This window comes from Nicotiana tabacum, chromosome 11 (genome assembly GCF_000715075.1).
Source record: "Nicotiana tabacum cultivar K326 chromosome 11, ASM71507v2, whole genome shotgun sequence".
Taxonomy (NCBI): domain Eukaryota; kingdom Viridiplantae; phylum Streptophyta; class Magnoliopsida; order Solanales; family Solanaceae; genus Nicotiana; species Nicotiana tabacum.
In genome coordinates, this window is record NC_134090.1 from 15,314,625 (window position 1) to 15,326,939 (window position 12,315).

The 12,315-nt window shown below is 34.4% G+C and overlaps 2 protein-coding genes across 3 annotated transcripts; both read right to left on the reverse strand.

Moving 5' to 3' along the window:
• Positions 1-844: 844 nt before the first annotated feature.
• On the reverse strand, positions 845-5,457 carry LOC107778629 (malate dehydrogenase [NADP], chloroplastic-like). The gene is given in 14 exon segments (NM_001325263.1): positions 845-898; positions 1,014-1,067; positions 1,251-1,319; positions 1,414-1,482; positions 1,944-2,066; positions 2,148-2,249; positions 2,321-2,395; positions 3,134-3,224; positions 3,315-3,385; positions 3,489-3,670; positions 4,015-4,099; positions 4,212-4,298; positions 4,797-4,890; positions 5,291-5,457. Coding segments are annotated over 14 exon segments (1,323 nt in total).
• A 1,072-nt stretch (positions 5,458-6,529) lies between these two features.
• LOC107778627 (5-epi-aristolochene synthase-like) lies at positions 6,530-9,226 on the reverse strand. Of its 2 annotated transcripts, XM_016598913.2 has the most exons (7): positions 9,026-9,216; positions 8,641-8,899; positions 8,166-8,541; positions 7,871-8,089; positions 7,577-7,715; positions 7,180-7,425; positions 6,530-7,077 (listed from the first exon to the last, which is right to left on the reverse strand). In XM_016598913.2, exons 1-7 carry the CDS (start codon positions 9,134-9,136, stop codon positions 6,781-6,783), a joined length of 1,647 nt encoding a protein of 548 aa, XP_016454399.2. In that variant the 5' UTR covers positions 9,137-9,216; the 3' UTR covers positions 6,530-6,780. The 2 variants fall into 2 exon arrangements, with proteins under 2 accessions (XP_016454399.2, XP_075080927.1); XM_075224826.1 differs by lacking the exon at positions 7,180-7,425 and having other exon boundaries at positions 9,026-9,226.
• Positions 9,227-12,315: the final 3,089 nt, after the last annotated feature.

Consider the following 12,315-nt stretch of genomic DNA (forward strand, 5'->3'; position numbering starts at 1 on the left):
GTGTTAAATCCGCGTCGGGATTTTACTTGCTGATGGTTTGTTTATATCATATATGGACATTTTTCTTTCAATCGCGAAATCTCTGATTTGGCGTGTATGAATATGGAGGCAGACGTTGATGAACTAAGTTGAGTAATAGCGATAAACATTCTATGAAGTTGGACTAGATTGAATATTGAAACTTTAGAAAACTATAGTAAAGTAGCTAAGTTCAAAGGAGATGTAGGCAAGCAAGAAGTTCATCCATTTTCGAGACAAGAAATGTGGTTCCGGATCTCTTGCATCATATTTGTTACGGCCTTGGGGTCGAGAGGAGGTAAATGCTCCTAGAATAGACCCATCCCTTCATTGTGAGGGCTTCACCTGCAATCGGGCTTGTAGCTCTCACCTTACCAACAAGCCGAGAGCTGATGGCTATTGGTCACGACTACTATCACAAAGCTCCTGTGAAGATAAATACTATATCACATGGATTAGTAGACTTGTGAACTATGCTAAAGTTACTTCGGTGCTTTGAAAGTAAAAGCAATCGTGCAATTTATCAATAAACAAGAACTTTCTGAGGCAAAGTTTTTAACTTCAAGCAAATAAAATAAGATACATAGAGGAACTTGTGCATAAAAAGATAACTACTCTCAGCAGTAGCCAAATTTCTTGCCTTTAGGAGGGCACTTTTTCAAATTGTCTCATTCATTATTCCCTAGTCATCCAAATCTATTGGACTGCACATCAATAGTATAATAAATTACAAACAACATTGACGTTGGTAAACACTAGTATTATCTTGTCTATGCAAAGCTCTTCATATAATCTGATAATATTCAAAATGTTTTGCTTAGTGGTTTCACATTTCTCCTGGAAGCATTGTATCCCCTGGCAGATCACAGACAGCGATACCCTAAAAGGGGACGAAAAAAGAAAAAAAAAGAAAAAGAAGAAATTAGTTCATTCCGCGATAAAGAAGAAAAACAAAAAATTTCAACGGTATCTTGCAGCTGTTTAATAATACTCACCTCTCCTGTAAGGTGAGCTACACATCTTTTCTCCGCGAGCAACTCATCTTCTGACTGTACAATTTTAATAATATAATTAAAAAAAATATCTCGAGACGCCTCCTATCATGTTTAATTGTGTAATCACCTCATCTAAATGTCTAATTACACAATCACATTATGTCTCAATACTAGATCTCCTTTATGTTAAAAGAGTGTGTACTTCAAAATTCCCAAATAAGAGAAAAGGTTGAATACCTTCTTTATTCGGCTCCAAAGGTAGTCGTCAAAAATTACTTCCTTTACTAGTTCATAGTCACCATCTCCCTGCAATCAGTTAAGTATCTCAGAGCTCAAGATAGTGTGTGCTTAACATTTTGTCTAAATAAAATAGGAAATTACAAAGGAGAAAAAATCTTACTTTTGATCTACAAGGCATGCTGAAAACTATATCCTCTGCTATCCCATAAGGATTTCCACTGGTATACACCTACACATTTGTAGCAATACTATAACAAGAAACTCCCAAATGAAAACATATAACGTGTAATTGGACGAAAACTTGGTCTTTTGCTCAGGTAATGTTATACTGCGCTATACTGGAGATTCACTGTGTGTCACCTACATCATCTGAGTATTTATAGTCACCAAACCCCACAATTTTCTTCTAAGTGTGCGTAAACTGGTCCATAGATAGGTAAAGGCAGTAAGCTAGCTGTTCTATGCCAACTCGGACACCAATTTGTTGGGCTAAGCCAGATCAAAGACACTCTTAACATGGTATGATATAATCTGCTTTGGACTAAGCCCTCACGGTTTTCATCGACTAGTCTCACACTATTAAGTGTACCCCTACACATTGTGTATCTTCTTTTCTTATCAACTTTCAATATTGACTTTTTTCACACACCCAACAGTAACTTATAGTACGACGAAAGTTAATGAACTTACTCCGGTAGAAAACCAATCGCCTTCAGGCGTAGGAGTGACGAGCGACCTTATTGCATCAACAATTGACACAGCAGTTGATGCAGCTGAAGATCTTCCCCATTTCTGAATAAGTACACCACCTCTCTGCCAATTAACTTTAGCATTAGAGACTTTGAATGATTCAGATAAAAGGTGTAAACAACAATATTAAAATTGATACTTTACCTTTTGGACTTTTTCAGTGAACTCTTCCTCTAACCATTTAGTGTCTTTAATCACCTCTTTAACTGGCAATCCATTAATTTTAGCATTTAAAAAATCTGGAACCTGATATCAAAATGAAGTCAGTAAAGCTAATGATATTGAAGAAATTACAAATGAGAATGAAACACAATGACCTGAGTAGTTGAGTGGTTGCCCCATATGGTAACATTAGATACTTTATCATAGAAGACTCCAGCTTTTAGAGCCAGCTGCACAAACCATGAGATTGTCTTACTCTTTGTTCACTAATGGAAAAAAGCACTAAGTTTCCGCTATGCACGGGGTTGGGGGAAGGGCCGGACCACGAGGGTCTATTATACACAACTTTACCCTGCATTTCTGCAGGAGGCTGTTTCCACGACTCGAACTAGTGACCTCCTGGTCACATGACAACAACTTTCCCAGTTACGCCAAGCCTCCCCTTGTTCACTATGGAAAAAGGGCAGCCCGGTGCTCCATCGGACCACAAGGGTCTATTGTACGCAGCCTTACTCTGCATTTCTGCAAGAGGCTGTTTCCACGGCTCAGATCCGTGACCTTCTGGTCACATGGCAACAACTTTACCAATTACGCCAAGGCTCCTCTTCTTGTTCACTATGGAAAGAGGAGTTTAATTTCACGTACCATAACTGGAACTTTACTCACTCTAACAGTCATACGACCTTTTTTTGTCATATTAAAGTAACTGAATTTTTCCCATTATAATAATTAAAGGCACGAAATCTTACTTACTATAACAATAAAGTCATCTTGATGAATACGTCTTATCGTTATAGTTGGTAAATTTTGTAACATTACTGTTAAAGCAGATAAAGTTTATACTTTAAGATGATAGAAAATAGCATTGTGACTCTGCTGTTACTGTGAATAAACTTCAGTGACGATATGTAAAATTACTCTTGGAAAGAAGTAATGCAAATACTTAAAGGTAGCGAGTGAAGGGATACCTGGCATTTGGCTCTATTTTCATCTAACCTAGTCAAAGCATGGAAGTTCTTTGCAGGTATGTTTGGAGCATTTTTCAAACAAATCAATGCACTAGAAAGAGAAAACAGAAAGATATGAGCAATGGAGTAACAGATTCACAGAAAAAAAGCAGAATTGGAATCGAGTGAAATAGTTCATTACTTGGTATTACAAGGGTTCCCAACTACTATCACCTTGACATTACGCGATGCAACATCATTGAGAGCTTTCCCCTGTAACCATTTGACAAACAATGCAAAATATTGATCAAAAGGATTATTATTTCATTTTCTCGGAAATCTTTATAATCTCAGGAGAAGAAGAAGAAGAAGAAACCTGCTCCGCGAAGATTTGACCATTTATATCCAATAAACCAGCTCGTTCCATACCAGGACCTCGAGGCTTTGCTCCGATAAGAAGTGCCCATTCTGCATCCTGGAAAACCTCGTAGGGATCTGTACCGATATTCACTTCCCTAAGCAAAGGATACAAAGAGTCTTCTAGTTCCATAGCAACTCCTGCATATTAAAAGCTGAGTATTAGTAAAGCATAGAGATTTGGAAGTCCACACATGTCCTATAATTGCATAGCAAGGATGAAATGTGATACTCGCTGCGATCTAATTACGTGACACTATTTTCTTATTAGTCCATTTAAAAAAGAACGACACCTTTCTATATATAAAAACGATTTGCTTTTGTAGCCATAAAATATCATGGCAGGTTTACGATCACAAGTTTCAAAAGTCTTTCTTTCTTCTTAAATACTGTGCCGAATCAAACACCACCACATAAATTAGAACATAGGGAGGAAAAATTATGAATGTAAGTGAATAGAAAATGGAGAATAACTGAAAACATACCTTCGAGCGCTTGGATGGAGCGCTCGGACCCCAATAACCTTAATGCAATAGGCTGATCTGGTCCAAAAACCTCACCAGATGCAAGCTGAAAATCAAACACATTATCTACTTTGTTTCCAGGCATGTTACTAATTTAAGAGGAAATTGTGCATAGATTTGGTTTTTTCCAAATTTAAAAAAGTTTAATTGCGTCTTACTTTGAAAAGAAGATGATTAGCAATCATGCCAGCAGCACCAGACACAGAAACAGTTATCATTTTCTTCCACGACTTCGTCTCTTCTTCCTGTTAATAAAATTAAAAAGAAAAACAGAAACAGAGATTATGGGTCACGATTTACCTTTTGAAAAGTCCAAGCAATATACATTTTCAATTAAATGCTCCAAAAATGGCCTCTAAAAGTAGTGCATGTTCGAGGATTCGACACGGATGCAACAACAATTTTAGAGAGTCCGAACAATATAGTTTTCAGTTGGATGCTTATATTTTTTCCGCATGATATGATATTATAATCAAACTTTGTTAAGTTCATTTGTTATCTTATATATTTGGACAATGTATCTTTTACTATAGTAGTGCAGTTTAACTTCTGATAGCAGATTAGTTATCATTTTTACCAGGTTATAGTCAACGTTTATCACAGAAATATACATGTAATTACCAAATAAGTTACCTGATTACATTTTTTACACGAATAAAGCGTAATACTTAAACTCATAATAGGATTTAAATCAAAATGAAGAAATCTAAGAGTAGTTTCAGAGTATGCATGTTAGAACTTACAGCCTTGAGATCATAAGTGAGACAAAAAACTCCATAGCACTCTGGTTTCTTCTTTGGATCATCAGTTTGTACTACTGTTGGCGCTTGAACTTCTCTGCAACACCAATTAAGATGACAAAATTAAATCATAAAAGAAAACACTACCTAAAAAACTAGAATTAGCTACGAACGTCCCCTAAATAGCACGTAGCAAGAGGCCATACAAGATTTGGAACTTATGGGTTCCTACATGGACTTCAAGTAAACTTACAAAAATAACCGAATTCACAATCAAATATTTAAAGATATTTAGTGAACTAAGTTACTGGGTCCCGTGAACCCGTAGGTCAAACTCTGGATCCGCCCCTGCGCATAGCTAATAGATTTTCTTGACAATATGTCACTAATCCGTTAGCAACGGATTTTACTGTTTAGCTACATAATTTGTCCGTGTTAATTTCTGTTTTTTAGTTGTGAAAAAAAAAGAATTGAAAATCAAGAAAGTAACAACATACTTCGACGTTACGGAGCAACAAATTTGAGAATAATGGCTTCTTGGTAGAGGTCTAAGACTGAAGCGGCGCTTCTGGGAAATCTGAGTTGATACATAAGAAAACTGTGATGAGTAAACATTGGTCTTATTTGTAAATGAAGAAGAAGGAATAAACTCTGCTACTGCCATTGTAGCAGAGAGAAAAGAAGAAGTATGTGTTTAATACAAAGACAAGTGAAGTATGAGATTGTTTTCAGGGAATATTGAGAAGGTTTGTGGTTTTGGAGGAAGAAGAGAGGGACAGGGTTTTGGATGAAGTGTTGATTTTGAAATGTAGGTATAAGGCCATAGGATATGACACTTGTCAACTACTATCCTCATCCCTTCACCTTTATGTTGCATCTTGTCATCTACATTTTGACTTTATCACACTTTTATAATTTAAATTTTATGGGTTCGAGAAAATTAAATTAAGTAATTATTTAAGTTATTGAGTTTGAAATTTAATATTTTTTTTTACGTATTTAGTCGATTTTTTTCTTATAAAAAATACATACATATGGTCTGAGTTAAATTTATGTAATTCAGTTGAACACATAGTTAATACTGTACATCCGCCTCTGACCATGCACTTTCCCTTTTGTTATGTTTTTTTTTTAATTCTTCTTTTTGTTGCAAGAAAAACAATGAGATAATTATCTAGTGTTATGGTAAAATTAGATATGATTATTTCTGCAGTAAAAGTTATTACTAATTTATTCTTGTGCTTAAGGTCATAGAAATTAAGGATTGACGTGGGTAGGGAGGTGAGGATTGACGTGGGTAGGGAGGTGAACTCGTACCTTTCTGAATATAAAAGACGGGTATTTAAGTGGGAAACTACCTAATTCAAAGACAATTCCTTAGTTATAAGAAACATATTATAGAAACTAGCCAACTAGGTAACTTTAAGCAAATATAAGTAGAATGTGTGACAAATTCCTGTTTTGCTTAAAATAAAATGGAAACAAATTAAGTGAAGTAGTTTCTTCTCCCCCCCCCCCCCCAAGGGGAAACCTAATATGCATATACAGTTGGCGCTGCAACTCAATTCTTTAGGAGTTGATTTCATCTTTATTGATTTTTCTTATTCTGTTTTTGGAAAGAAAAAAAACTATTTCAGAAAAGGTTAATAAAGTTAAATTGTTAAAAAGCAATTACTGTGCTAATTGTTACTTATGAAATAGTATAGAACATAATAAGAAATAATGACAACAGTAAATTCGAAAGGGTTTTTTTCCAGTTCCACATTAGTCACATATGTTAACCAGAAAATGGATTCATAAACTTGTAGCATTATTTCTTACAAGGATTTTGAAGGAGATCCTAGTTAGGAAGTGCACTGCACAACAGCAAGAGCTGCTCCCTTACAACTTTATACAACATGATACAAATAAAACATAGTATATAAATCTACTTTCTCAACAAATCAAAGAAGAACGAAGTTTGGGAAGATGAGCAAGAATTGGCAGCTCAAATTTCGATGGAGTCCACAACTAGGGCATTAATGTGAGGTTTTAAGACTTTTTCCGGATGAGTGTATCCATCTAGATTGTGTATATATGTAACCTCAACAATACGTGCAAGATTGAGAATACGAGATAAAAACTCTGTAGAGACAGGAGTGGGCCTAAGAAGTCCTTCATTAAGATCCTTCCATGCTGCCTCAGCCATTTCTTGAAATTTAGTCATTGCCTCTTCTGTTGATATGCCATAATCTCTCATGCAGCACTCAATTCCTGTTGCAATTTGTCCCCTAGTTTTCTCAACCTGGAAAGGTAGATAGATTAGGGGTTAGCTTTTATATTGTCGCAATACTTTATTTGTCCAAATTACATATAATTATATAAGTTTGTGAGATACAACTCATACCTCGTATGTGGCTGTGTCATCAATAACTCGGCATATTATCACACTAGCTTCAAGAATTTTAGGATTCTTTGACAACCATTCAAAATCCTGCTCTGTAACAGACTTCATGCCTAAATACGATGTTGTTGCGAGGTAGTAATATGTAGTAGTTGCTAGTGCATTGCTTAGGTATTCAGAAACAGGTGGCTTATATCCTTCAATAAACCATGTTGACTCGACATTATAATTTCTTACTACTTCTTTCATCTGTGAATACAAAATATATATGTTAAGTGTTAGATAATTTTGATTGAATTGTGTCAAGTTTCTGATCACTAAAAGACGTACAGAAGGTAAAACAAAGCGAAAAATGGATTAAGGAAAAATATATTTTGATAATTAAGTTTCTCAAACATACTCTTTCTATTGCATGGCAGACAATATGAGATCTTCCAGCACTAGACAATTCCTTTTCATAATCCTTATAAAGATCTAGAATAGCTTTATAACTGATTTTCATGTAATCAGGAAGCCGATCAATTTCGTTTATATCCCACCTGCAGGATGACAAAATTCAGGATGACAAAATTAAGGCGAACTCATGCATTTTGAAAGAGCACAACTATAATGAGTAGAAGTTCGTCTTTGATCTTTTCAAGACGACATTAACTATCAAGGAATATCTGAATAAGTGAATTGATGAAGTTTATACCTTTGTATGGCATCTGTGTATGCCTCAAGTTCTTTAACTGTACCGTAAGCATCAAAGGTATCATCGACAATCGAAATCATTGATATGGTCTTAACGAGCATGACGCGAGCTTGGGAGTATTGAGGCTCAAAATAAACTCCTAATGCCCAAAAGTAACATTCAACTACTCGATCTCTAGCATATGGAAGTGTTGTTACGAAATCCAAATCTTTCCACCACCTACAACATAACAAATTAACATCAGTACTTGAGATATGATCAATCAAAAAGGGTTCATCGTTTTTATATATCGCACCTTGATACTTCAGCCAGTTCTTGTTTGTGTAACATCTGGAGCAAGTTAAAATCCAATTTGGCAAATCGAAGTAACATATTATTTTTTGATTGTTCCTTCTCATAGATTGATGAGATGAAGAATCGGGTCTCGACTCTAGGAACGCCCTTGTGCAAACATTGCTCAAGGGCATGTGTCACTTGCTCTCTAAGTGGAGATTTCAAATGTGGAGCTACAAATTCAAGATGGATAGTGGAGAAAGCAAGTGCGTCTTGTAAGATATCGTCAGCATGAGTCCTTGCATGTGAAGCTTCATACAAGTTCAATAATCCTAAGACATCACTAGCAAGAGACTCTTTGAATTTGCCATTTTCATCTTGGAATTTGCTGAAAATTTCTGGTATTTCAAGAAAGAAAGCTCAAGATTAAATTTCCTTCTTCCTATAAATTGAAAATAATTTTATCAACATTAAGGCATGCTTTATGATGAACTTACCAGGAGAGATGTTGAAACCATGTTGCCTGAGCAATCGAAATTGAAGTGCAGAAGTGCTCAAATCATCGCAGTTTGAGTTTTGGTTGTAAATCTGATCTAAAATCTCATCAATTTCTTTTTCAAAGTGGTAGGAGATGCCAAGACGTTCAATAATGTCAATCAAATTCAATGTATCAGCCAATTTCATTCCAGTTGCTAACAGCATATTCCTCGTTTGTTCCTTCGGTGCTTCAATCTCTTTAGCATACTTTTCCGCAACCTATTTATAATGCATTTAAAAAAATAAAACTGAAGTTAGCAAAATTAATGTTGTTCAATAAATATAAAGAAGAAATTAACCATGCTTGCACGAAGAAAGTATATAATAAGGAAATTAAAATATTACCTGATTATCAATGGAGAATGAAAGGAACTGATCACCCCATAGACTAGGGGAGAAGTCGGCGACGGGGCGAACAATATCTTCTTCATAGTTGCCAACTGCTGCTGCGGCCATTGCTATAGAATTTTTGGTTATTAATTCTCTGGGGAAGAAAGAAAGTCGAGTGATGAGTGAGATGACACAAATGGAAGAGAAGGCATAATTATTTATAATGCCTTTTTATTTCTTCATTTCAGTTGCCTTACTTGACTATATACCAATCATCAGCAGCCTTTTGATTTCTTCATTGGCGTCTCAGTGAATCCAATATAATAGGATTTTGTGTTGTGGGACATCATACCTATGGAAAATAATGTTTACGTAACTACTCTTTATTATAAACGTCAAATATCTAGCCGCCTTTGGTTAAGAGTATCCAACTCCCCTCCATTTCTTAGTCTCTCCATTCTCCAAGTTCCTATTTGGATTGGAGACACTTGTCATGGTTAAAAATTAATTGACGAGATTTAATTGACTAAAATAAAGCCCTAACCATGATTAAAGTATTTAATCCCTTCTAGCTACACATTATCTAAGATTCTTTCTCACTTTCTTGTAGTAGTTTTCTTTATGTGAGTTAGTTTTTTTCTACTTCTACAAAATCTTCTAACACTCTCATTAAAAATGAGAAATATTAGAAGTAAATTCCAACCTTTAAAAATAAAAATTAACGGCACGTAAATGACATTATTCCATTAAAATATAATCAAATATTTATAGCACCAATTATATGCTTCAGTAAAGGTTTCAATGGATTTTCTAGGGATATTATTAGCAGCTAAAATAGAATAAATTCTATTTGTCCCAAAAAGTATGCATGGAATTTGAATTGTATTCAACTTATTATATTTGGACTCCAAAGATTTTCATTGACCCTAAAAACAGGAGAGTATGTCAACAAAATTTTTACCAACTCCGGGAAATGTCCAATCACCACTCAAGAATTAATTAATTAATTAAACTAACTTATGTACTATTATTGTTTTATCAAAAAGAACAGCCCTATTAAAGTTTATGTCGGTGAAATTACAAGTAATTACAGTTGAAAAATAAAATATCTTCGGCTGAGGCGCGGATATCTCGCTCTCTTTAAGGAGATTCAAGCCCACTGCGGTAGCATCTTCACCGGTCCAGCAGTAATACTCTTGACTTGTCCCCTCCAGGATACAACAGCCCGACAACGTCGTATAACTCGAACAAACTCTGAATAAGTTGTTAAGTCCAAAGCTTCACCAAAATGAACATCTTCCTTCAACAAAAATAATATTCTCTTTTGTAGAGGATTAGTTGGAGACTTAGATTTTCTCCTTCTCTTAACTCTCTTTTTCACCACACCAAGTTCACTTTTTCCATACACACTACCATATTTTTCTATCTACAACACAAGGAAGAAATACCACTATTTCTAGGTGTAAAATCTCTTCCATAAAATAAATAATAAGGTAGTGGATAATAAAATTGTAGAACATAGTTGGTGCTTACAAAGTTTAATTTTTAGTGGGTAATTAGTGGTAGATCATGACATTAGTGGTTTAATGAGTTACAACAAAGTAATGACCACTTTCTTGCCAACTTATAAGCACTACCTCATAAAAAATAATGCAATTTAATATTATAATTTAAATTTAAAATACACTAACACCAACAGTTTAACATAAGAAAAATGTACTTTAAGTTTCTATATAGTTGAGGTTTTTTTGGTAGCCATTTACTCAGTTCAATTATATCAAAAGGTCCTTTCGTCTATCTCGGCAAGCTTTCCATTGTCGCAAATATTTTGATCCTCCTTTCCGTTTCTCCCCATTGCATAATTGACTTCATTAAATTATTTTCTTTTGCAAAATAATGTATCGTTTCAAACCTGGCTAAGCTTTAATTTTTCACAACGATTCACTTCAAACTATCAATGTAGCAACTTAAAGCAAAAAAAAAAAAAAAAAAGCCTTAGATTAAAGAGATTTAAGAGATGATGAATAATCATTAGGACTTGGAGTAATTTTTTAAAGTTTGCTAGAAATAGGGATATATTTGATCGGATAGTATAACATATATGTATATTTGGCCAGATAATATAACAGTAAGAATAAATTTGCCGAAAAATATAACAGAAGATGAATATAGATAATATTCAAAAATAACAGGATAAATATGACCCTTTATCCTTCTTATAAACGTCAAATGTCTAGCCGCCTTAGTTAAGTGTACTCCGGAAATTACAAGAGAATTTCCCCGGCATAGTGACAAAAACATTCATATTTTGGATTCACAATAATTGGTACACAATATTTGTTTACATTATTATGGTTCTTTGAGTCAGCTGAATTGTTTTGACATAGAAAAATAATTGGTAAAAATAGTCTGCTTTGACCAGATATTGACAAACAATAGTGGCAGAAAAATACTACTCCATTATATTTGTCTTTACATATCCCTTTTCTGGCCAAAACGAAAGCCTATACAAAAGATCATAACTGAATTTTGAAGTATATCATCGAACCAACTAATCCTCCATTTTTCTCCCAAAATGGAATTCTTCAGCCTTTTGATTTCTTCATTGGCGTCTCAGTAAATCAATATAGTAGGAGTAGTATTTCTTTATGTTTTCTCAAGATAACTGTGTTGTGGGACGTCATATGTCGGAAAATAATGTTTACTAGTAACTACTCTTTCTTATAAGAGGAAAGTGTCAGATTTTACTCTCTACTTTCGAATATATATTGTCTATATTTATCCTTTACTCTTTCTTATACGGTGGTCATCCAATAAGTTATCTTATGTTTTTGAACCAAATTGTGTTTCGAAGGTGCAAAAATCTCATTTTAGCCATTCTCAATTGCATGTGCGGTCCGTATATTTTTTCAGAACATATGTTAAAAACTGCTAAAAATAAGAATTTTGCCTTGAAAATTAATTTGAGTTGACTTTGGTCAACGTTTTGAGTAAACAGAACCAGATCCGTACTTTGACAGTCCCGGTGGGTCCGTATCGTAATTTGGGACCTGGGCGTGTTGATACCCCATTTTTCCTATGTATTTTAAATATGCATAAATACCTTCAAAATAGCATATACCTGCATATATAAGCATGCACAAGGGCTTTATAAATTTTTCTCCATAATTTTAAGGATTTAAATTGATTTATTTCCTTCCCTTTTATTCACAAAAATCCCCAATAATTATTTCCCAAATTATTGTTATGATGATTTATTCATTTAATTTCTATACTTATGCCAAAATATGGTTAATATATTTTTA

Coding starts and splice junctions, on each gene's coding strand:
- LOC107778627 (XM_016598913.2), bottom strand. CDS start 9,136: ATGGCCGCAGCAGCAGTTGGCAACTATGAAGAAGATATTGTTCGCCCC. Junction 8,900..9,025: donor CATTCTCCATTGATAATCAG/GTAATATTTTAA, acceptor CATTATAAATAG/GTTGCGGAAAAGTATGCTAA. Junction 8,090..8,165: donor GAACTGGCTGAAGTATCAAG/GTGCGATATATA, acceptor GTTATGTTGTAG/GTGGTGGAAAGATTTGGATT.